Here is a 22,898-nt window from a genome sequence, read left to right as displayed (position 1 = left end):
CTGCCTGCAGCTTTTTCCTGGTATCTCCATTTCAGAGTGTGACATCGCTACTAGAGGTCGACCAACATGGGTTTATATATATATAGTATTGTTGATACTGATATGTAGGTGCCGACATGGGCAGCAGATTTTTGGGCAGATTTTCAAGGCCGATACCTAGACATTTTCTAGCTTATTTGCATGCTAAAATATCAATAATAACATTAGCTGAATCTGTGTTTGAACGCTGAATTTAACCAACGGTTAAAGAGACAATGTGTAGTTTTTATCACTAATATCTGGGAACATCCTTTGATATGTTGTTTAAAATAAATTAAATGATGCCCAGTTGTTGAAAAAAATATTAGCAGCTTCATAACCTAAAACCATGAAAATCAGGTCTAAGATACATGGAGTAGGTCCAAGTCTCTGGGTGACGCCATATTAGATGCCATGTTTCCTTCTACGGGAGCCCATGAGGACAAGACACATTTACCTCTTCACTGGTTTGCACTCCCCAGGGCTTTTTGACCCCAATGGGTATCCGTTGGTAAAGTCTTACTCCAACACAAAAATACTGCTTGCTTGCAATGATTTAGGTATCTACTGCCCCTTATCGCCAGGAAAAACACCCACTGTCACTTTAAATCTTAATATTGTGCACTGCTTTGTGTATTGATCGTGACATCAGGTGCGTTCACTAACTGATGAAAACGCCATCACATTTTGTTGTAGCGTCTAAATTTGAGTGCTGCATCTTTCTAAAGGACCCTGTCGCTGTAGGCGTCTAAATTTGAGTGCTACATCTTTCCAAAGGACCCTGTCGCTGTAGGCTGGGTCTTTCGTGAAATTGGAAAGACCGGAAGTGAGCAGGTGTGTAAGCGGATGGTTGAGCCCTCAGCCCTCCTGCCTTTTCCTCTGCGTATGTCCTGTCTGCCCTCAAAACCACATTCAGTGCATCTCTGCTCTAAACGCCATGAAACTGAATCCATCTACAGAAAACTGGGTAAAGCAAATGAGGCAAGCTTCAGAACCTGTTGTGGATGAAACTAGATACGTGCGTTTACAACATTATTAACCTGACACTTTAAACAGAATTAAGAAAGAAAACCTCTGAGCCGCAGTAGAGCTCAGGTAAACTTTATCCCAATCATAAACATCAGACAGGAAATAGATGGGTGATCCAGGCTAACCCCCTTTTCAACCGCTACTCAGCTACTAGCTCTTAGGCTAGACAGACAGAAGGTTATAGTATTTCACAGCACTGATGGTAAAACTCCCCACAACTGAATATTCAATCAATCAAAGCTTTATTTATAAAGTGCCTTCCGCAACCCTGTAAGGAAGGCCAAGGCGCTGAACATGGTACAGTAGAAGTACAAATATAGTGAATAAATCAAAAATAAAAGCAATACAAATTACAAAAAAAGGTGACTACTTTAAGCTTTTGGAACAAAGAGTCTCCCAAGTCCTTTACAGGTGGTAGAAAGGTGAACGTCAGCACAATAAGAGCCCACTCTGACAGACTGAGTTCTGGAAAAAAACTCCAAGCTTCCTAGTGTTTGATTCTGTGCCCGATAAGCTAGATTACCTCTGTCTTTATCACATGCATCTGTTTCTGAGCCTAACTGCGGTAATGCAGACTTTTGATGTGGAGCTCAAGCTCTCCAACTTCTCGGATAAGAGCAGTAAGCATCCAGAGTGTGATGAAATCTGATCACCTCAGACAAATAAAACTGATCTTGTTCTCACTCGCTCTCTTATCTGATTTGCAAAGCATTTGCATTTCTCCCGACTTTCACGTGGAAACAAAAGCAGATGATTACTAGGGTTGGGCATCGAGCATCGATTGGAACCGGGACCAACTGTTAGTTTTTCCTGGAATCGTTCAAAATTTTTATTTCAATTCCTAGTTTTGATTCCTAGCACGCCGACCGGAAGAGGAATCCGCGGCCGATCTCCGTGAAAAATAAACGTGATCTGCAAATTGTGATCAACGCTTTTCAGAGCTGATCACACCAGCTGTGTGTGTGCAGCACGAGTCCCCTCCCCCCACCCGGATATAAACAAACGCGTCTGCCGAACTTTAACTCCGTGATGTAAACGTTAACTCCTGCAGCGTAGAGGAAACGTGTTAAATACGTCAACACGGTGGAGTTAATAGAAGCTTTAAAGAACAAACTCTGGACGTGTGAGGTGAGTTTCTCACTGCAGAAATAACAACACACACGGAGCGTCAGCAGTCAGACGCAGCCGCTCACCAACACGCGTGTGTGTGTGTGTGTGTGTGTGTGTGTGTGTGTGTGTGTGTGTGTGTGTGTGTGTGTGTGTGTGTGTGTGTGTGTGTGTGTGTGTGTGTGTGTGTGTGTGTGTGTGTGTGTGTGTGTGTGTGTGTGCGTGTGTGTGTGTGTGTGTGTGTGAGCGTCAGAAGGCTGAACAATAACCTGTAGAATAATGAAAGTCATCATGCTAGAGCAGCTTCTCTGTGGTGGACCACGCCAGCTTCTGCATAATAAATAATAATAATAATAATAATAATAATAACAACGATAATAAACATTTTAATTTCCTTTCTGAACCGTTTCTGTTGAGTTTTAATGTTTAAATCTGTTAGCTTGTTACTGACAGCAGCTACGTTTAAGTTCCACTTCCTGTTGTGACTGAAGCTGCTGCAGCATGGAGGTGTAGATCTCAGTCATCCTGGACATGATCATCCTGAGAGTTGTAGCTGAAAACAGCTGGACGTTTCTGGATATGTTGGAGACATTTAGCCTCTCATCCCAGAGGCTGCTTCCAGACTTTGGTTGTGGTCAGAAACAAACACACTGGTTGTGCTGCAAGTCGTCTTCTTTTGTTCTCCAAAACATGTTTGTGTCTAAATGAAGGTGATGTTGTTGTTCATAGAGTTAAAATTCATGTTGAAGTTAAGATTATTTCATCAAGTAGGACCTGTGGTTAGCTGGCTCGTGTAAAACATGTCATGTCTGGAAGGAACCGGAATGGAAACGAGGAATTGGAATTGGAATAATTCAAAATCAAACGATGCCCAACCCTAATACAGAACAAAAAGGACTGATGGACAGGTTTGAATTATAAGAATATAATGTAAATAGAATGCTGCAGGAAAAAGGACAGCAAATCTGTACCAATGAATCAATGTGCTGCTGCTTAACAAAAGCAGCAAAACAACAACAACTGATAATTAATGCTTAATGTAAACCTGAGGGGGTAGGGCTAAATAAGTATACACTTCTCCCTACTCCTTTTCAAACAATTGCGTGGAATGATTTTATGAAATGTTGGTGAATGTATATGTTTGAAATAAAGTGAACTGAACTGAACTTAAATCAGCACGACTACAGCACTAACCTGTATGTTCAACACTGATTATAACATTATTTATTATGTATGCACTAGGACCACCTGTAATCTGATGTGAGTGTGTGGGAGGGGAACTGAGTAGCCACAAACACTCCACAGGCATTGCAGATCCACTCACCCTCCAGCAGGACTGCTTCCGGTGTTTGCCGTTGTTGTAGGGGTAACTGAGTGGGTCACTGACGGTTAAAGCTATGAAGTCCTTTCTGGGGGGCGGGTACATCCTCTGATTGGGTTAAACGACTGTAGGTCATAGAACCTGCAACACAAAGAAGTTTAAACTAGTTTTTACCAGCAGAGATGCATCAATTTGAGTTCTGAGAGTTGATACTGATTTCTGATTCTTGTACAGCTCTGACTAGCAGGTACTAGTGATGCAGAATTGGTCCACCACTAGAAGATACCAACTTACTGATTATTACATGTTCAATAAACTTAAAAAATATAATTCTGGGAGTGAAATCATCCACAATGTTGTTGGAATTAGCACTTATTGATGGCGTGTCAACAGACCAGAAAAATGTCACAATTTCCACTGTTGTGGCAACAATGTGTTAGCAAAACAGCGTAGCCGGTCTAAGGTCAAAGGTCAGACATTCTGCTTCTGGATTCCTGGTAGAGGACAGAATTTGTGGTGTCATCAGTTACAGGTGATGATCCAGGTTCTGAAGCACCAACGTAAGCCCAGACCATCACACTACCACCACCATGTCTGACTGCTGGTAAATGTTTTACTCCAGATGCAACGGCACGCACACCCGCAGTCCACAAAATACGTTTTTCAAAAGTCTTACGCGACAAAAAATTATATTTCAGAACAAAAAGTGAAATAGTCCAATAATTAACCAGCTATTCTGACATGATCTCTGTATGTTGAGCTAACAAAGAAACCCGACAGAACCCGAAACCTTCCCCAAATCCCCCTAATAATCGGTCTACGGGATTATTAAAAGCACCACCAAATACAAAAGCCTTTAGCTGCCTGCCACCTCACTCACCATTGAGAGGACAGCCTCACAGCGAAACGTCTCACTTTCTGCTCGAACCTAAACAGATGTTGGGCTAACAGTGTTAGCTCCCAGAGGCTAGCTCACCTCGTCGAGTCGTTTCCGCATCGAAAGTGTCACCGTTTGACCGTCAGTATCAGAAAAAAAGATAAAGCATTAAACAATGATATGCTATGTGAAATGTCACACTAAATGAACGGAGAAAAACGCAGCTAAAGTCAATGAACGAGCAACCAGCTTTGAAACACGGAAGTAAGCTAGCAAGTGACGACGCTAAAGGTCACGTGATGAGCGCACGTGACTTGATGGATTGAACGTTAACCCTTTCAGAACCAACACTTATCAACAAAATTAATACATACAAAATTGGACAATAAATAGTCAAAAAAACAATCACAAACAGAAACAATACAAGCTATATTTATAGAAAAACAAACAAGAAGAAGAATCCAGCTGTCAGTCCGGCTTCAGTCAAGTCAAGTACTCAGTCCAATTTTCACAGAAGTAGAAAAACATTGTACAGACAAGATAACATTAAATGAGCACAACATGGCACGCTAAAGAGACTAAATACTCATCACAACAAAATCAAGAGACAATAGTAGTGTGAAAATAAAGTATAAATTATAGTAACTCCCTAATGTAAAAAAAAAAAGACTGATGTGTCTCTACAACACTTAATGTTCTAAATGACATTATATGTGCCTTTGACAATAAGGAAAATTGGGTGGCTGTGTTTGTTGGCTTGACTAAAACCTTTGACTCTATATCTTACCTAGCAGGCTCAAACATCTACGACTTTCTCAGGCATCCGTGGCATGGTTCAGAAGTTAGATCTTAGGCCGTACACAAACAGTGAGAACAGAGGGTTACCAAGCTGCTCCTCTACCTCTATCTATGGGCGTTCCTCAAGGGTCGATACTGGGCCCAACCTTATTTAAAATCTATATTAAGGACATTGTTCATGCTGTTGACAGTTCTCATATACATTTATATGCTGACACTATTCTATATTCATGCAGTTCTTCTTTGAAAGCAGCTTTGTCCATCTTGCAGCACAACTTCAACCATCTTCAACATGCCCTCTACAACCTTGGTCTTCATTTAAACAAAGTTCATGATCTTCAACCATAACTTCAACCATAACTTACAGCAATCAACTTACCACGCTAGCATTGTTTCGCTGGAAGGTACAGAACTACAACTTGTCAGTTCCCATCAGTATTTGGGTGTCTGGCTTGACAGCACACTCTCAATTGACAATCATATCAATTCATTGCTTTTTAAAGTCAAGTCAAGAATTGGGTTTCTGTACCGCAATAGGTCATCCTTTCCTCATTCTGCAGAGCAAACCTTGGTCAAAATGACAATCCTTCCCATCTTCGATTATGATGACACCATTTATACGACTGCTTCCAAAACACTTCATCATAAACCTGATGCCATTTATCCCTCACCAATCTGTTTCATTACTGGTTCTATGGAGGTATGTTTGGTGCAATGGCATTTGTGTCATGGAGAAAATTCCAGAAAAATCAAAAATTTCACAGGTACAAAACAACAGCTACAACTATTTAAAATCTTTGGTGCAAGTACAAAAATTGTATTCTTTGAGTCACACATGTAAAAATCCTACAGTTAGTTTTGCTCCAGTTGAAAACAAATGGTGCAAAACACATCCATATACTTGTTTGAAAAAAATACCTTGTGCCTATTTTACTCACAGACTCACTCACAGACAAAAAATCTACTGTTACACTTCACACATTCTTCAGTGCAGGTACACACATTCGTTTCTGCAAGTTACAGAAAATGGAAGTCTTGCTCAAATGATTTTGCTCCACCCGCTTCTTTAAAAAACCGAGTCTTGACCCTTCTCTACCAAAAAACTTCAGACCCATATCTAAACTTCTGTTCTTCTCCAAGATCTAGGAAAAGGTTGTAGTCAAACAACGCACAGCTGCTCTCGATGAGCATACCGTCTATGATAGTTTACAGTCAGGTTTTTGTAGAGCTCATTTTACTGTGTAGTGTTAAGGATGGGCTACATATGTATTATGTAAATGATCAATAAGATGTGATAATTCCATATAAATATGAACTATCAATCTGATTATCTTTGACTGTTTAATCAGAAGGCTGTAGTTTCTTTTACTTACTCAGGGACCTTATACACACTTCATATTAATTCAGACAGAGTCAAGTATATAGTTTATAAAAATGAATTTATTTCTATTTCCTTAAACTAATGATTATACAAGACAAGGTATGGATGAAATGATGGAATGGAAGCTAGATGTTTTAGCGAATCCTTTCTGAGAGAGCTTGTGGAGTCTGGGTTGTAAAATCCGTTTGGCTGTATAGTTTGATAAGCTGGAGATTTGCTTATAAAATCATCCGACGCAATTTATGCCGAGTCAATGCACCCTTGTGTGGAGATCCTCGTACAATCCAGGGGGTCAAAGTTCGGGATGGACACTGCTGGGGGAGTGAACCTCTCGGTACCAGGAACCCGTAGATAGCTCAGATACGACCTGTTTAGTCTGAGATCTCTCCAGGTGATGACGGGAAGCCAGAATGCTTGTTTTGCATCGGAGGCTGTTTGGCGGCTCTTAAAAGGGTCGCCGTGTCTGTAATCACTCGCAAGTTGCAGAGAGGTGTTGACCTGATGTCAAAAGAGAGGATGGTTTCAAAATGCTTGTTCACCGATTTGGCCGGACCAGGAGTCAGCTAGAAACTGAATTAGATCCGGAAATAATTCTGTTTTATCACCAGCCTTATTCAGAAGATCTTTCATGGACGTAAAAACAAAGAGTCGGGGTACCCGGCCTGGAGGGTTACCGGGGTCCCACCCTGGAGCCAGGCCTGAGGTTGGGGCCCGTGAGCGAGCGCCTGGTGGCTGGGCGTTCGTCCATGGGGCCCAGCCCGAACCGGATACATGGGCTCATCCAACTGTGGACCCACCACCCACAGGAGGAACATGAAGGGTCCGGTGCAGTGTGGATCGGGTGGCAGACCGAGACGGGAGCCTTGGCGGTCCGATCCCCGGACAAGGAAAATGGTTTTTGGGACAAGGAACGTCACCTCGCTGGTGGGGAAGGAGCAGGAGCTTGTGGCAGAGGTTGAGCGGTACCGGCTAGATATAGTCGGACTCACCTCGACACATAGCATTGGCTCTGGAACCCGAGTCCTTGAGAGGGGGTGGACACTCTCCTTTGCTGGAGTTGCTCCGGGTAAGAGGCGGAGGGCTGGGGTTGGCTTTTTGTTAGACCCAAGACTCTCTGCCTGTGTGTTGGGGTTTACCCCATGGCAGCAGCCAAGGCACCAACCCAGGGCGCCCAGGGAGGGAGGGCAAACCCCCACCACCACCTAAGCACACCCCTAGGAGCGCCCAGGCTGCCACAACAGACTTGGTGCATCATGGTCATTCAAAATCCTAGATGTAGTTTTTGTTGCGGGTTGTATTCATTTTTGCTTTAACCAGTTTTAGTAAAACTGAAGATTTTGTGATCCAAGTTATATTTATTAACCTTTTCACCTGCAGTCCTTAATTGTCCATTACAGGACAGTAGACTGGGATGGACTGGCTATCTGGCATACCGGGGCTTGTCCATATAAGAAAATGCATCGAGTCAAAGTTGTTTATTTTTATTTAGATGACAAATTTTTTAAACAAACTATTGGAAGAATCCCAACAAGCCGATGTCCAGCATGTATTTTCCTATTTTCAAGGATATCTTTGTTTGGTTTTAAAAAAAAAGGAATGAAAAAAGTCTCAGCAAGCTAAGGTAGTCTCATTAAATACTTTGATTAATCTAAATACAAAAGAAAGAACAAGAATATTGAACACCGGCACTAAATAAAGGTGAACATGTGAGAGATTTTTAATCTACCTGATATCTTCTGTTTTATAACATTTCCTTACCACGGGACTCAAAACTTCTAAAAGATCCATTTCTGAATGAATGTTGGTTTTGGGTGTTTTTCAGCTGCGTAGACGCTGTTTTAACTGAACCAAATCTCTCTGAGGTCTTTCCAAAAACACATTCTCTACTTCCTATAGCCCATTTAATTAGAGACACAGAAAAGGATGAGCAGAAGGTTAATCACCTCTGAAGTCCTTTGCATTTAAAGGGATAATGTTCTTAAACCAGTGTGTGCTAAAATGACTCTTTACAGGGTTAATGAAAGGCCACACAGCCTCTATCGCCCTCTGTGGCCAAAATATTCCACTTGCAACTTCAGAGTTGCCGGTGCGGTCTTTTGGGACTAAAGCCTAGTTTAGGCTTCAGCGTTAGCTCCACCAGGGAGACACACACGCTTTGACAGATAAGTTTTACTCTTGGACTCCTCCATCTGCTGGGGAGCGTTGCAAAACAATTCCCTGCCAGGACAGCAGAGGGCGTAGCTCTGTTCTGGGGTACCCTGCCATGTACGCAGTCAACTAGTGTGTTTATATTGTGTTTTTTGTATTTCAGATACTTTTTAACACAGACGAACTTGTCCCTCAATCACCTCTTCATGCGCTTGCCACCTCTTAACCCGCGTTTCACATCCATGAATAAAACGCTTGCTGCATATCTTTTCACTCCTCCCGTCATGGGCGAATAAAACGTTCATATTTTTAGAGTTTTTACGCGAGGCGTTCTTCAAGCTGCTCCGTGTCTGCCGCTAGAGATCTTCAGCTTTCTCTATGCTTTTGAGGGGCAATGGCTGTGCTGTTTGACGAAAGCGGCTCCCTGACCAATCACAAGCTGGCGTTCTCCGTCTCGTTCGACGGATGTTTAGAAAAGTTGGCTCGATTCCGTCTGTCCTCGCAAGCCTGCTGGAGAGCACTCGTAAGAACGGATAATGGCGTTGCGTGTCTCCGTATCGTCTCAGCAGCGCAAACTAGGCTTCAGAAAAATTGAGCTGACATACCTGGTGCTGCGGTCTGATTCCAGCACATTTCCTGCATGTTTTAGATCATGGACACAGCTGATTTGTTTAATTTAGTGATGAATCACTCCTCTAGAAACTAAAGAAGGCTGGGAGTTGTTTCAGCTGTCAGAAGTAACGTGTGAAAAAGCTGAACGCACAGCGAGTAGATAGGTTTTGCTTTCCGTTCTACAAACAGACACTAGAGGGTGCTAAAGGCAAGCCAAAACTGTCTAGATCCCCTTTAAGTGAAATAAAGATAAACTTTACAACTTTTGCTTCATCACATCATAAATTCTTAAACTGGTGCGGTTGCCTCACTATTTAAAAACAAAAAGATATTTTAGGAAGTTCTGGTTGCCCAACTAAAATCTAAAATGTAGTAATGCAGCCGGAAAAAGGGACGTTACGATGGGAAACAGAGAATATAAACAGACTAATTCATATATTTATGCCTTTAGCATTTTACAACTTAAAGCTCAGTTACAGAACAGACTTGCTGTAGCCACAGCAGATGAAGTGCTCTCGTGTGTCATACCTGAGATGTAAAAGAGAAAAAAAATCATCCAAAACTGTAAAACCAACATAACATTTAGTTTAGCATGTTATAGAAACAAGAAAAGTTTAGAAACTAGTAGCACCAGGAACAGCATTTAAATAAATGGTTTCGTATCGAACTTGTTCAGCACCTTTGATGAAGGAGATTCAGTGAGTGAACAGAACCGGTATCAGACGGCCGACATCCCTGACCTCTACCGTATACACACTGATCAGTGGGGCTGAACGAGTTTAGGAAAGGATTCAACTGCGATTTGATTCACGTCAATGTTCAACACATTTTCACAATCTAGTCGTAGCATAAAAGCAAGAACTATAGGGCTGGGCGATATGGCCTTAAATCAGTATCACGGTGCATTGAGGAGTTCACCTCGATAACGCTAAATGGACGATAACTACATGCACAAAAACAAAAGTTGTCCATTAGATGGGGCTGTCACGTTTACTGCTGCATTTTATTTTATTTATAAGCGCCTTTCAAGAAACACAAGGACATTCCGTTGAGTCATGTCCCCAACAAACATATTGGTCCGATGCCGACGTGGTGTCCACGTCCAAAAATGGTCGCGGTAGGACGTCCCGAATTTGTAAAAAAAATATATATATAAAAGAACATGTCTTAAAAATCCATTCAGATACATTTGTACATGCCTACAGTTATATGTATAATTGGTATTTTGACAATTAGTTACATGTAGTTCAACATAGCATCCCAGCAAATATTGGTCCAATGGCAATGTCGTGTCCACGACCAAAAATGGTCGTGGTAGGACGGTCCCAGTAAAAAAACAATTAACATAACATTTCCTAAAAATCCACTCAGATTTGTAGTTACACGTATAATTATTACGTGTAATTCACATCCAAAAGACTTTGGTTCAACTTTCATTTTGGAAGTATTTTTCAACCATGACAGGACGTGTCGGCCCAACGTCTTTTCAAGGTTGATTAAACGTCCAAATGGACCCCATTTCCACATTCCTGTGGCAACCTGCCCCCCAATTATATTTGCACCTTATACACTTCCACCAACGACATTCCACGCAAACACACACTTAGGGCCTTGGGAGTGAGCACAGACAAAGGCATTTGGCAAGGGGATCTTTCAGCCTCATCCCGAGTGCCGGTGCCCACTTCCAATTTTAAACTGTACTTAGACACAGGGAGCTGTGGGGGGAAGAGGGGTGGTGTGGTGGCATCAGCTGGCAAAGGCCAGACAATGCCCGCACTGCCCGCTCACCACAGCTACGAATACACCTCATCAACAAGCGCCAACACTGTATTGGAGCAGGTGGAGGGAAACTAGGGGTCTTAGCACACCTCTGTTGTTGCTTGGCTTCCTGAGGCTGGAGGCTAGGAGGGGGATCTGGCCGTCTGGTTGGGGTCTGGGGTGGTGGGTCGCTTTGCTCCGCGTTGGGTGGGGGAGCCTGCTCATCAGCACCCCAGCAGAAAGGGTCGAACTCTGGGAACCGGTGATGGTTGTACCCAATGTGCAGCAGTACCGGGACCAGAGTGAATAGGGTGTGTATGGGGAGCATGAGTGGGTGTCCAGCGTGCATTTTTGTAAGTCTTTGGTTGTATGTGTATGTGTGAGCATGAGGGAGGGAGTGTGTGGCTGTGTCTGTGTATGACTGTATATGTCAGGTGGGGCCTTTGACTCCTCCCTCCTCCTGGGACTTCTTTTGCTGCTATACATCTTATTTTCCCCTCCCCCATCACACCTGGTGTAGAGTGTGGTGCCTTGGTCTGCCTGAGTGTTTGTGGCTCCAGGGTCAGGGGGTTTAAGATTTTTGGCTTCTGCCTGATTAATTCCGGTCGCTGCCTGGTGGGGTCTAGGTCCCTGGGCTCTGGGTCCCTGGGCTCTGTTGGGGCCCCGGCGGGGCTGGTCGCCCCTGGGTCCCGGGTCGTTGGGTTCTGGGCTCGGCCGGCTTGGGGGTGGGAGGCTACGGGCGGGCCTGTGGGCTTGCCGCTGATATCCCCCGGGACTCTGCTGGCTGCTGGTTGTGGCCTCCTGGGGCGATCCTCTGCGCCTCTCGAGGGGGGTAGGGGCTTTTCTGGTCGCAGTCTCCCTGGGGTCCCTGCGCTCTGGGGCAGCTCCTGGATCTCTGAGACTTGGAGCTCCTTCCATCTCCTACACATCTTTGGGGGACAGATCTGTGGCCCCTCACACTCTCTATTGGACGCTCCTATAGAGAAACCTTACATGGGTACGCACACAGGTGCTCACATGGTGCTCTCATAAGTATGGACTCGGGCATGGTCAACACGTCGGCTGTGGTTGGCACTAAATGCGCTGTGATTTATTATCGTGATTTTTCAGTAAAACAACGTTGATTTTATATTTCCTTATCAGGTTGACGCAGTGATTGATTGCTCCTGTTGTATTGTTGTGTGTCTCTTTTCTTTGTTTTTCTCCTTCTGCAGGACTAGAAGCAGACTCTTGTTCATCATTGATTGTTTGTTTTTGTGGACCCCCCCCCCCCTGTCTTTTCCTTTCTCTTTCACCTCTGTCTCCGTGTCTGGTCGGAATTACAATGCATTCAACAACAATAACAATAAAGTTTTAAGTATCAGGCGTGACATTAAAAGCAGACGCTTTAATGCTCCACCTGAGAGTAAATCTGTAAGGCTTGTCGACAGCATTCAGACATCAATTCTGTTTGCTTCACAGCCAGACAGGACACGGGGGGGGGAACAAAAAAAACAAAAACAAAAGATTAAACCTCCGAATGTTTGCTGGGGTGACTCAAGGTGATACAACTTGTTAAAGGGACAAGAATGTCGACAACCTACGTACATCTTTTCCTTTTTCTATCAATGAATTTATCGACACGGGGAAAATGATATCGGTCAGAGTCAGAAATTTTGATAACAATACATTTTTGATTTATTGCCCAGCCCTAATTAAAAGCTGTTAATTTTTTCTCCCATTTTTATCTTTCTTATTTTTTATGTGCTTGCGAAGCGACTTGTGAGTCTTACCAAAAGGGGCGCTACATGAAAATATGTGTTCTTGTTCTGTCTGGACATTTTTCTGGGCTGTTTGTCTTTTTTCTCGCTAAAACACGCTCCAACGCTAAACTGTGACACGTTTAAAGCTGCATTATGTCGAAATGAAGAAAAAACGACATCCTGCGGTAAAAGTTGGTTACCGCAAACTGCTCCTTTAAACAACTCCGGAGCTTTTTGCCGATCGTCGCCAAATTACAACCGTGGGAGCTGCAGTATTAGGCCGCGGGAGACTTGGCAACCCCACCCTCACTGATGGTAATCAGTGGTTACGTCCCTCCTTCCTTTGTTTTGAAAGGAGAAAAACTGACAACCCAGCAGCTAGTTGGATAAGAAACATGTTTCAGTCGAACCGTCCTCCCAAAATGACTGAAACATTAGACTCTTTTGGGATTTTCTCACAGTAAAATTCTCATTAACTTGTTACATACTGCACCTTTAACGTGCTTGTTTGAATTAGCGAGTGCCATCAGAAAAATAAAAGAAGTTAATCTTTCAAGTGCACTCAGTGTTATAATAAATCCAGTTCTGCTGCTTGGGAATGAATCTCTGTCCCTCGCTCGCCCACGGTGCTGAGATGAACACAACAGAGACAAACGGCCAAAGACGCTCTAACATCAACTGTAGAAACGGCGCTTTGTAAGAAAAAACAACAGGAAAATAACCAAAATGTGCAGTTCTGAGGGATTGGGCTCAGCTCCGTTATCCCCCATCCACGCGCCGTAACGCGGGGAAACCATCATGTTGCAAAAGATCCTGGGTCAGTCAGGAGGGCTACAAACACCGCAGCTTTGACGATCACGTGATCGCGTTGTTTGAAATCGCAGTTTCAGTCTAAAAAGGTAGATCATTCAGCCTTACTGATCAACTTACATAAACAGCAACACTCAAACAGTGAAAAATGTCATATATGTGGAATAAAACATACATATTTAAATTATTTCATAAAAGATGAATGTCTCTGTAAACAAAAAAAATAGCAAAACAACAATTCTCTGTCGAATTCAGTCTCTGGAATCCCTCGTCAGAAGAGAAAGAAAGGGAAATCTTTCAAATCTGTTGCTCCGTGTGTTCTGTGGGTGTTCGTGATTCAGACGAAGGTTTTAGTCCTGGATGCGTTAGTCTTTGGACAGCGCAGCTTCCCGACACCTCTAGCTGAAACACACTGGTCCAAAGGTGAAGCTGAACTGGTGTGTGAAGTTTCCTCCTCCCATTATCGCAACGTCTCTCAGAGGAAGTAGCTGGAGGTCTTCAAACTCAAACACAGACTCCCGAGGACCAGAGGGCGTCTCCTCTCCGGGCTGACGAGCAGAAAAATAAATAACATGCATTCATCTGTTAGCGCAAAAGTAGGAGGAAATGTAATTCATGCAGAAAGACAGACATCTTCAAGATAACATCGTCCCAGTAACAGACTGGGCAGTGGGGTTAGGGTTTGGATTAACCCTAACCCTGCTGGAAACAGATGGTAAGTGACCCGTACTTGTATACTGCCTTCTTATGGTCCTACAACGCCCCAAGGTGCTTCACAACACAACTAGTCATTCACACCCTGGTGATGATGAGCTGCATTGTAGCCACAGCTGTCCAGGAGGACACAGACAGCGGCGAGGTCCTTGGACAGCGCTGCCGAGGCCACCGGTCACTCCGACCACCGCCAGCAGGCCAAGTGTGTCTTGCCCAAGAACACAACAGCAGCAATCTCTGTTTGGAGCCGGGATTGGACCTGCAGCCTTCCGATCACTAGACAACCGGCTCTGGCTCGTGAGCTACTGCTGTCCGCATTCAGTATTCCCAAAAATTTCCTGTAGTCTCAAAAATTTACAACAGTGTTTCCAAAATGTCCCGAAACATTCCCAACTGAGTTTTCCAAAGGTCTGAAAATGTTCATGATAGTTTTTGATTTTCCTCAGTAAGTCTCAGGACATCACTCTTGTCTTACTGGAATTTTACACAATATATTATGCTCAGTGGCACAGTGGCTAGCTCTGCTGCTTTGCAGCAAGAAGGTCCTGGGTTCACATCCCAGCCTGGGGTCTCTCTGCATGTGTAGCATGGAAAGAAAGAAGAATGTGCAATTCATTCTGCCAAACATCCCTAAATTTATTTTATTTACTTACATATTGTTATTTTACTTACCCTAAACAATTGTTTTACTTTCAAGATTCTCGTTTTAAATATATGTTTTTAGACATTTTGAGAAAAGTTTGTTTGGGTCTTTTATTTTGAATACCCTCGTTCTGTGACGTCACTTCCTCCTGCTCCAGTAGGTTTGGAGCTGTAATGAAGGAAAGCGAGTTTTTCACGGAGCTCCTGCTAATTTACTGTTTGAAAGTTGCACTAAAGGACATGATGTTGAGTCCCTCATCATTTAAACAACGCAGAACGTTTCTTGACTGGACGAAGCAGTGCAGCTGAGTCCAGTTACACGTGGAGTTTGCATGTTCTCCTTGTGCATGCGTGGGTTCTCTCCAGGTACTCCGGCTTCCTCCCACAGTCCACAAACATGACTGTCAGGCTGATTGGTCTGCCTAAATTGTCCTGAACTCATTCACTGCCAGTTACGACTAAAGTCGTCATTTGCATTTTTTTTACTGTGTGGGCGTCGGACGAGCCCCCGCACCGCGAGAACAAACATCTCAGCTCTAAAGCCGATCATCCGCGTACGTCACACGTCACGTGATCAGGAAGCAGAACATCCATGTGTTAGGAGATCGTTTTGGGCCGCTGCTGTAAAAAAGTGAGACGAGAACTGGAAAAGCTTCTGCCGATCACAATTCATCAACGGATTATCAAAGAACGGAAAACGCTCGAAACACGCGGATTCTTCTTGATGTAAGAGGTGAGTCGACGTTTAACTTGGTTATTCGCTTGCTTTCCAGTGGCTTTCCTGTGGTCACTAGCATGAATAAATGTGTTGAGTCCTTTCTGTGGAGACAACAGTCTGGTACTCCTCTTTCAGGAATTAGAAGTTTGTCAGGGGTGTAGTGGGGCAGAAACCGACAGGATTGCATGTTTTACTACTTAATAATCACGATAAGCAAACATCTCAAGTGTAACTGGCTAAAAGCAACGTGACTCTTCTGCGGTCTTCATTAAAGTGACTCAGAAGACTCTAAAACATACTTTTATGGGTAAAAAAATGCAAAGTTGATCTTTTATCTCCATAAATACCAAAAGCTCAAGCATGTTGTTGAGTTGCTAATGGTTAGCTTCTACTAGCCCAGATGCACCCTGCTCTCTACTTCCTGTGGGTGGTTATGAGCAGAGGTGGGCGGGGCCATGAATGCAAATTTTCCCTGTGATGTAGAAGAGACTGATGACGCCAAGCTAATCAGAAGATCAGAACGTGATCTTCAGCTTTCGCTGGAGCGGTTCACAGCCGAGTGGGAAGCAGCTGGGATGAGAATCAGAATCAGAATCAGAATCAGAAAAGGTTTATTGCCATTGTCAATGAACAAGCAGTTCACAAACTAGGAACTTGTTTCGGTAATAATGTGCCACATACAGGTGCTGGCCAGTAAATTAGAATATCATCAAAAGGTTGAAAATATTTCAGTAATTCCATTCAAAACGTGAAACTTGTACATTATATTCATGCAATGCACACAGACCAATGTATTTCCGATGTTTATTACGTTTAATTTTGATATTTATAGGTGACAACCAATGAAAACATCAAATCTGGTATCTCAGAAAATTAGAATATTCTAAAGGCCAATGAAAAAATGTTTGTTTCTCTAATGTTGGCCAACTGAAAAGAATGAACATGAAAAGAATGTGCATGTATAGCACTCAATACTTAGTCGGGGCTCCTTTTGCCTCAATAACTGCAGTAATGCGGCGTGGCATGGACTCGATCAGTCTGTGGCACTGCTCAGGTGTTATGAGAGCCCAGGTTGCTCTGATAGTCGTCTTCAGCTCCTCTGCATTGTTGGGTCTAGCGTATTGCATCCTCCGCTTCACAATACCCCATAGATTTTCTATGGGGTTAAGGTCAGGCGAGTTTGCTGGCCAATCAAGGACAGGGATACCATGGTCCTTGAACCAGGTGCTGGTGGTTTTGGCACTGTGTGCAGGTGCCAAGTCCTGTTGAAAGGTGAAGTCTGCATCCCCATAAAGTTGGTCAGCAGCAGGAAGCATGAAGTGCTCTAAAACTTCCTGGTAGACGGCTGCATTGACCCTGGACCTCAGGAAACAGAGTGGGCCAACACCGGCAGATGACATGGCACCCCACACCATCACTGACGGTGGAAACTTTACACTGGACCTCATGCAACGTGGATTCTGTGCTTCTCCGCTCTTCCTCCAGACTCTGGGTCCTTGATTTCCAAAGGAAATGCAGAACTTGCTTTCATCAGAAAACATAACTTTGGACCACTCAGCATCAGTCCAGTCCTTTTTGTCCTTGGCCCAGGCGAGACGCTTCTTGCGCTGTTTCATGTTCAAGAGTGGCTTGACACACGGAATGCGACACCTGAATCCCATGTCTTTCATGAGTCTCCTCGTGGTGGTTCTTGAAGCGCTGACTCCAGCTGCAGTCCACTCTTTGTGGATCTCCCCCACATTTTTGAATGGGTTTGTCGTCACAATTCTCTGCAGGGTGCGGTTATCCCTAGAGCTTGTACACTTTTTTCTACCACATTTTTTCCGTCCCTTCGCCTGTCTGTTAATGTGCTTGGACACAGAGCTCTGCGAACAGCCAGCTTCTTTAGCAATCACCTTTTGTGTCTTGCCCTCCTTGTGCAAGGTGTCAATGATTGTCTTTTGGACAGCTGTTAAGTCAGAAGTCTTCCCCATGATTGTGGTGCCTTCAAAACAAGACTGAGGGACCTTTTAAAGGCCTTTGCAGGTGTTTTGAGTAAATCAGCTGATTAGAGTGGCAGCAGGTGTCTTCTATATTCAGCCTTTTCAGAATATTCTAATTTTTTGAGATACCAAATTTGGAGTTTTCATTAGTTGTCACTTATGAATATCAAATTTAAATGTAATGAACATCGGAAATACATTGGTCTGTGTGCATTGCATGAATATAATGTACAAGTTTCACGTTTTGAATGGAATTACTGAAATATTTTCAACCTTTTGATGATATTCTAATTTACTGGCCAGCACCTGTATAACATGAATAATAAATTTCAGAAATAGAATAAGTAGAATAAAATATAATAAAACTAGCATAAAACATTCAGCTATAAAAAAGGCAGGTAGTGGTAACATGGCCGATAACGTGACGTAGCCGATAACGTGACGTAGTGTCGAGTACAGAAGACGAGCATGGTTGTGTGATTATAAGCTATTTATTTATATGCTGACTGCTGGAGATGGGCACCAGCCCCCCCCACCCCCCGCGGCCCTGCATAGACAAGCGGGTTCAGATAATGGCTGGATTTATATTTCCTATCAAAACAGTGAAATTGACTGTAGATGACTTAGTTTCTCCAGTACAAAAGAAAGTGAGACAGCTTTGGGAAAAGATGGTGACAAAACTGAGAAAAAAATGGGGACAAACTCTGACAGAAGAAAATAGCCATGACATTCACAAACACGGACTTTCACAGTTTCCTTCTGATTATGATTTATTCCCATCAAGAAAAGTTAAAATATTAGAGTTTTCTTCCAAATGTGAGACTCCAACTAGTTCCTATGATGCAGCTCACTGGCTTAAAATCTGCACACCGATTTGTTCCACACTGTAGCTCATAAAGAGTCTCGTACACACAAGAACAAGTGATTCTTCTAGCCTTTCCAGTTGTGTTTGCCATAGAAATAATAATCATTGTATCTGTTCTTCCCTTCAGACATACCAGGCAATCTTTCAGCGCTCCCAGGTAGCTTTGCTTCCCGGTATCGGTGAGGAATTTCACCTCTCTCTCCTCCAGGCCCAGTCGATGTCCTGGATGACAGGAATATGTCACCGTCTGGACAGCGGTGACACTGTGTAACCTCAGGAACCGCATCTGGACCACACTGGCATCTGGATAAGAAAACTAACAGATAAATAGTTATCATTAGTGGTATTATAACAAATGATGCCCTTGTATGGTGCTTTTCTGAACCAGAGGACTCAAAAACACTTTATAGTCACAAACCAATGGTGATAAGCTACATTGTGGGCTCCGCAGCCTTGGGGCGCCCTCACATAAATATTATTTTGTATTTATTACTAAATAAACAAAATCTTGTGTTTTTGTGGTAGTTTTATTAATCTGGCTTTCCTTAAAAGTGTGTTTGTCCTCAACTCCCGGTGAAGAGAGTCTTTCCTGAGCATTTAAGTGACATGAACTGGTTTTTCTACGTCTATCGGGCCCTGAACTTGGGTCTTTTTGGTTTTGCTGTAGAGGTTTTTACTAACCTGATGTCCTTGATCCAACCTGCTGAGCCACTGAAACTTTCCTTCTTCAGAGGGTTCTTCCAGCCAAGATTTCATAGGCAGCTGCAGGAAAAGACAACAGACCCGTCGCCTGTAGTTACTGCTTAAGAAATAAAACAGAAATCCGACGTAAAGCTAACAGCACTTCATGATTATGTTTGTAGATTTCCTACAACAAAGTGCAGAAAGTCAGAAAAAACTGGTGTCCTTTGCAGGAAAGGCTGCTTGTCTTCCTCAGAGCTTTTTAATATTTAGTTGAATACTGAAGCTTTATTCTCGTCGTCGTCGTCTTCCTCCGCTTATCCGGTCCGGGTCGCGGGGGCAGCATCCCAACTAGGGAGCTACAGACCGTCCTCTCCCCGGCCACCTCCACCAGCTCCTCCGGCAGGACCCCAATGCGTTCCCGGACCAGATTGGAGATGTAACCTCTCCAACGTGTCCTGGGTCGACCCGGGGGCCTCCTGCCGGCAGGACACGCCCGAAACACCTCCCCAGGGAGGCGTCCAGGAGACATCCTGACCAGATGCCCAAACCACCTCAACTGACTCCTTTCGATCCGGAGGAGCAGCGGTTCTACTCCGAGTCCCTCCCGAATGTCCGAGCTCCTCACCCTATCTCTAACCCCTTCTTTCCACCGGAGCCGTCAGCAGCACGTTACTGCAGCAGCACGTCATAGCTGCTGATAGGAACCGCTGTGGTCAACAGAACCTTTTCCACCGGAGCCGTCGGCAGCGCGAGTCGGCCGCGTCTCAGGAGCAGCATGTCGCGGCCCTTACGTGCCGGTTCTATTTTCTATGCGGGACGCCTCTGAAACGGGTCAAGTTCGACATTTTTGGGGAAGGAAAGACAGGAAATGGGACACGGAAACGGGGCGAAGCTTCCCGAGATTTTCAGAATAAAGAAACGTACTGCCTTCCGGTTGCTTTACTTTAAAAGAAGTTACTAAATGTGCGGCCCTGTGAGAAGTTATCACCTAGCTAGCGGTCTCCTTTGTTTTTCAGGTCCGTATTGGCGATTATAAAACGGACTGAACATAAAACACAAACCATGTTGTAGTTTTCTCCTGCTTGTTGTTGTGTTTACTGACGAAGTCACTCGTGTGACTTCGTGCTCGGTCGGTGACAGCTGCTCCCCTGCTGCTTCGCGTCTCGTGGGAGGGGCCAAGAAGCAGCTTACGCGAGCAAGACGTGCTGCTGCAGTAACGTGCTGCTGACGGCTGCGGTGGAAAGAAGGGGTAAGGCGGAGCCCAGCCACCCTACGGAGGAAACTCATTTCAGCCGCTTGTATCCGCGATCTCGTTCTTTCGGTCATTACCCAAAGCTCATGGCCATAGGTGAGGATTGGGACGTAGATCGACCGGTAAATCGAGAAGCTTTAGTCTGACGTATAAAACCATTAAAGAGACAAAGTCGAGGCTACAGCAGATGAGCAGATTTACTGAAGGTGCTGCTTTTCTCCGCGACATCTTCATACCTGGTAGTCCCGAGGATGAAGGCAGGTCTGCTTCGATGAGGAGGTGAAGACGCAGTAGGCCAGCAGAGCGTCGGCGGTGCTGCCCTGGTTCGGGTCGATGTAATACATTCCTGCAGAGGACAACGTCGGCAGGGATCAGAGTCAAAGCTCCAGATGGAAAAGGTCTGAGTGCAGGAAAAGGAAGCAAAACTATCCAAAAAAGATTAAAAATGTATAAAAAATAAATCTATTTTTATGGTTGCAAATGAGTTAAGATGTACATTTGAGCCAATCTGACTCTGATTTAAATAATGTAAATATCAGTGTAGTTTAGCTTCTAGTTTAAAGTTTCCAACCGCTTCTATATTCAGGGTGGCAGAGCCAGAGCTCCAGGCAGGTGGTGGCCGGATGCTCCTTGCTTCCATCGGGAGGATCCAACAGCAGCCGGAGCTCCTGCTGCAGAGACTCCAGCAGCGACTGGACCAGAGCGAGGTTGGGCTTGTCGGACATGTACATCAGGTCCTGAACACGGGAGGAGAAAGACCACGACTAAGGCTAAATGTGTCTGCTATTATTCACAAGGACTTCCTGCAGAGACTAACTGATGCCTCCTAAAACTAGCGTTTGTAGTGAGGTCAGAGCAGCGAAATAAAGAAAATAAACAATAACAATAGCTTTTCAGAACATGTTCAAAGGGAGTGGGATGAAGCTCTCACTTATAAAGTTCACCTCCCTTTCTTATTTAAGAACAGATCAAGATGAAGATCCAACATTTCAGGGGTTCCTCTTTCAACCTTTCACATCTCTGTTTTATCAGAAGGTCTCACGTTTGCTCCTAAGAACACGGCTAAAGCTTTTCAGACAAACTCTGGTACCATACTAATTCAAGTCAGGCAGCTTCTCGAGACCATATACAACAAGATGGCGGGAGAACCCCATTACTTTCATACCCAATAAATGTAATCACACTCTGAATGCCTTCTATAAAAAAGTTACATAAGAACTTTAACTACTTTTTGCATTGTAATGTCCAGTAATGGTCAGTGGCGTGCCCAGATCTTTTAAAATGGGGTGGCCCAGGTAGTGCACTTCTTTATGCATTGGTGGCACCAATGGTTATGCTTTTTTATTTATTTATTTTTTTTACCCCAAGCTTTTTGTAGACCAGTCTATTTAATGGGAATTCAGTGGGGTGGCCAATCAGATTCCAAGGGTGGCATGTGCTACCCCAGGCCACCCCCTGGACACACCCCTGGTAATGGTCAGTTTTAAGTACAGTTTGGCCCTTCAATATCTGGTTGACATGGAGACACAGGTCTGCATGGGTTTCCTTTAATCTGCCGGACCCTGCGTCCCATCGGCTGGCTCAGAGCCTCTCTGCAGCTCTGAACACATGATAACGTATCGTCAACATTCATGTTCCCTCCTCTTGGCCCAAGCTTCCCTTATCGTTCTACAGGACTCTTCATGCCTCTGAATAAAGTGAACACTCTCAGCTTGGATTAGTTGTTTAATCAAAGAATGAACTCTTAAATATAATGTGAACATTTTAAACTTATAGGTTAATTAATCATTAAAGAATAATTTGGTTGATGAACAAATGTTATATGAACACTAAATGAAATGTTTGATTAATCTGCGAAACAAATTTATATATGGATCAGTAATGTTTGACATGACAAGGCCATCATCATCTGCACTGACACAAGGACAAAGTAAAGTTAGGTCAAACGCGAGCCACGTAGATATTTTCTTACCCACAAGTCAGAACCTCAGTATCTGAAAGAAGGCGTGACTCTGAGATTCTTGGTAACATCCCTTAACACCATGCACTCTTTGACAAACTCTCCCTCCGAAAACAGCTTGCTGTTTTTAGCTATGTTGTGGGATATCACAAAGCTGGTCCTGGTTGCTGCATCCCTGGATGTGTGAAGCTTAGTAAAACAGCCTTGCTGCTTTTGCAACTTTGCTAGCAAAGCTTCGGATGTCCGTGCCCTCTCAGCATCAGACAAGTTCTTGTATTTTTCCGAGTGTTTCTTGTCGTAATGCCGACTCAAATTGTAGTCCTTAAACACGGCAATCTCCTCCCCGCAAACCAAACACACGGCTTTACCTCAGACTTCAGTAAAAAAAATACTTAGCAGTCCGATTTTTGTTGAAAATCCTGCATTCGGCATCTTTCTTTCTTTTTTTTTTTTTTGCATGAGCGGACATTTCTGGGGGCT

General features: G+C 43.9%; 2 protein-coding genes across 6 annotated transcripts in view; both read right to left on the bottom strand.

The window, feature by feature from the left end:
* man1b1a (mannosidase, alpha, class 1B, member 1a) overlaps positions 1 to 4,591 on the bottom strand; it is a 40,242-nt gene extending 35,651 nt beyond the window's left edge. For 2 of the 4 annotated variants that reach the window (XM_054744699.2, XM_054744701.2), the window contains exons 1-2: positions 4,356 to 4,557; positions 3,479 to 3,616 (exon numbers count right to left, since the gene is read on the bottom strand). In XM_054744699.2, the coding sequence (XP_054600674.1) occupies positions 3,479 to 3,580 (102 nt within the window). In that variant the 5' untranslated portion in view covers positions 3,581 to 3,616; positions 4,356 to 4,557. Of the gene's footprint in view, positions 1 to 3,478; positions 3,617 to 4,355 lie in introns of those variants that run through there. The other 2 variants (XM_054744700.2, XM_070552558.1) reach the window with 2 other exon arrangements.
* A 5,116-nt stretch (positions 4,592 to 9,707) lies between these two features.
* Positions 9,708 to 22,898, bottom strand: part of si:ch211-196i2.1 (collagen alpha-2(I) chain) — a 142,903-nt gene continuing 129,712 nt past the window's right edge. For both annotated transcript variants that reach the window (XM_070552556.1, XM_070552557.1), the window contains 5 exons: positions 21,030 to 21,195; positions 20,695 to 20,804; positions 19,204 to 19,284; positions 18,656 to 18,838; positions 9,708 to 14,149 (listed from right to left, as the gene is read on the bottom strand). In XM_070552556.1, the coding sequence (XP_070408657.1) occupies positions 14,000 to 14,149; positions 18,656 to 18,838; positions 19,204 to 19,284; positions 20,695 to 20,804; positions 21,030 to 21,195 (690 nt within the window). In that variant the 3' untranslated portion in view covers positions 9,708 to 13,999. The remainder of the gene's footprint in view (positions 14,150 to 18,655; positions 18,839 to 19,203; positions 19,285 to 20,694; positions 20,805 to 21,029; positions 21,196 to 22,898) is intronic.

This window comes from Nothobranchius furzeri, chromosome 6, assembly GCF_043380555.1.
Source record: "Nothobranchius furzeri strain GRZ-AD chromosome 6, NfurGRZ-RIMD1, whole genome shotgun sequence".
Classification (NCBI taxonomy): Eukaryota; Metazoa; Chordata; class Actinopteri; order Cyprinodontiformes; family Nothobranchiidae; genus Nothobranchius; species Nothobranchius furzeri.
The sequence above is the reverse complement of the archived record's forward strand: the minus strand, read 5'-3'. Positions and strand labels throughout refer to the sequence as shown.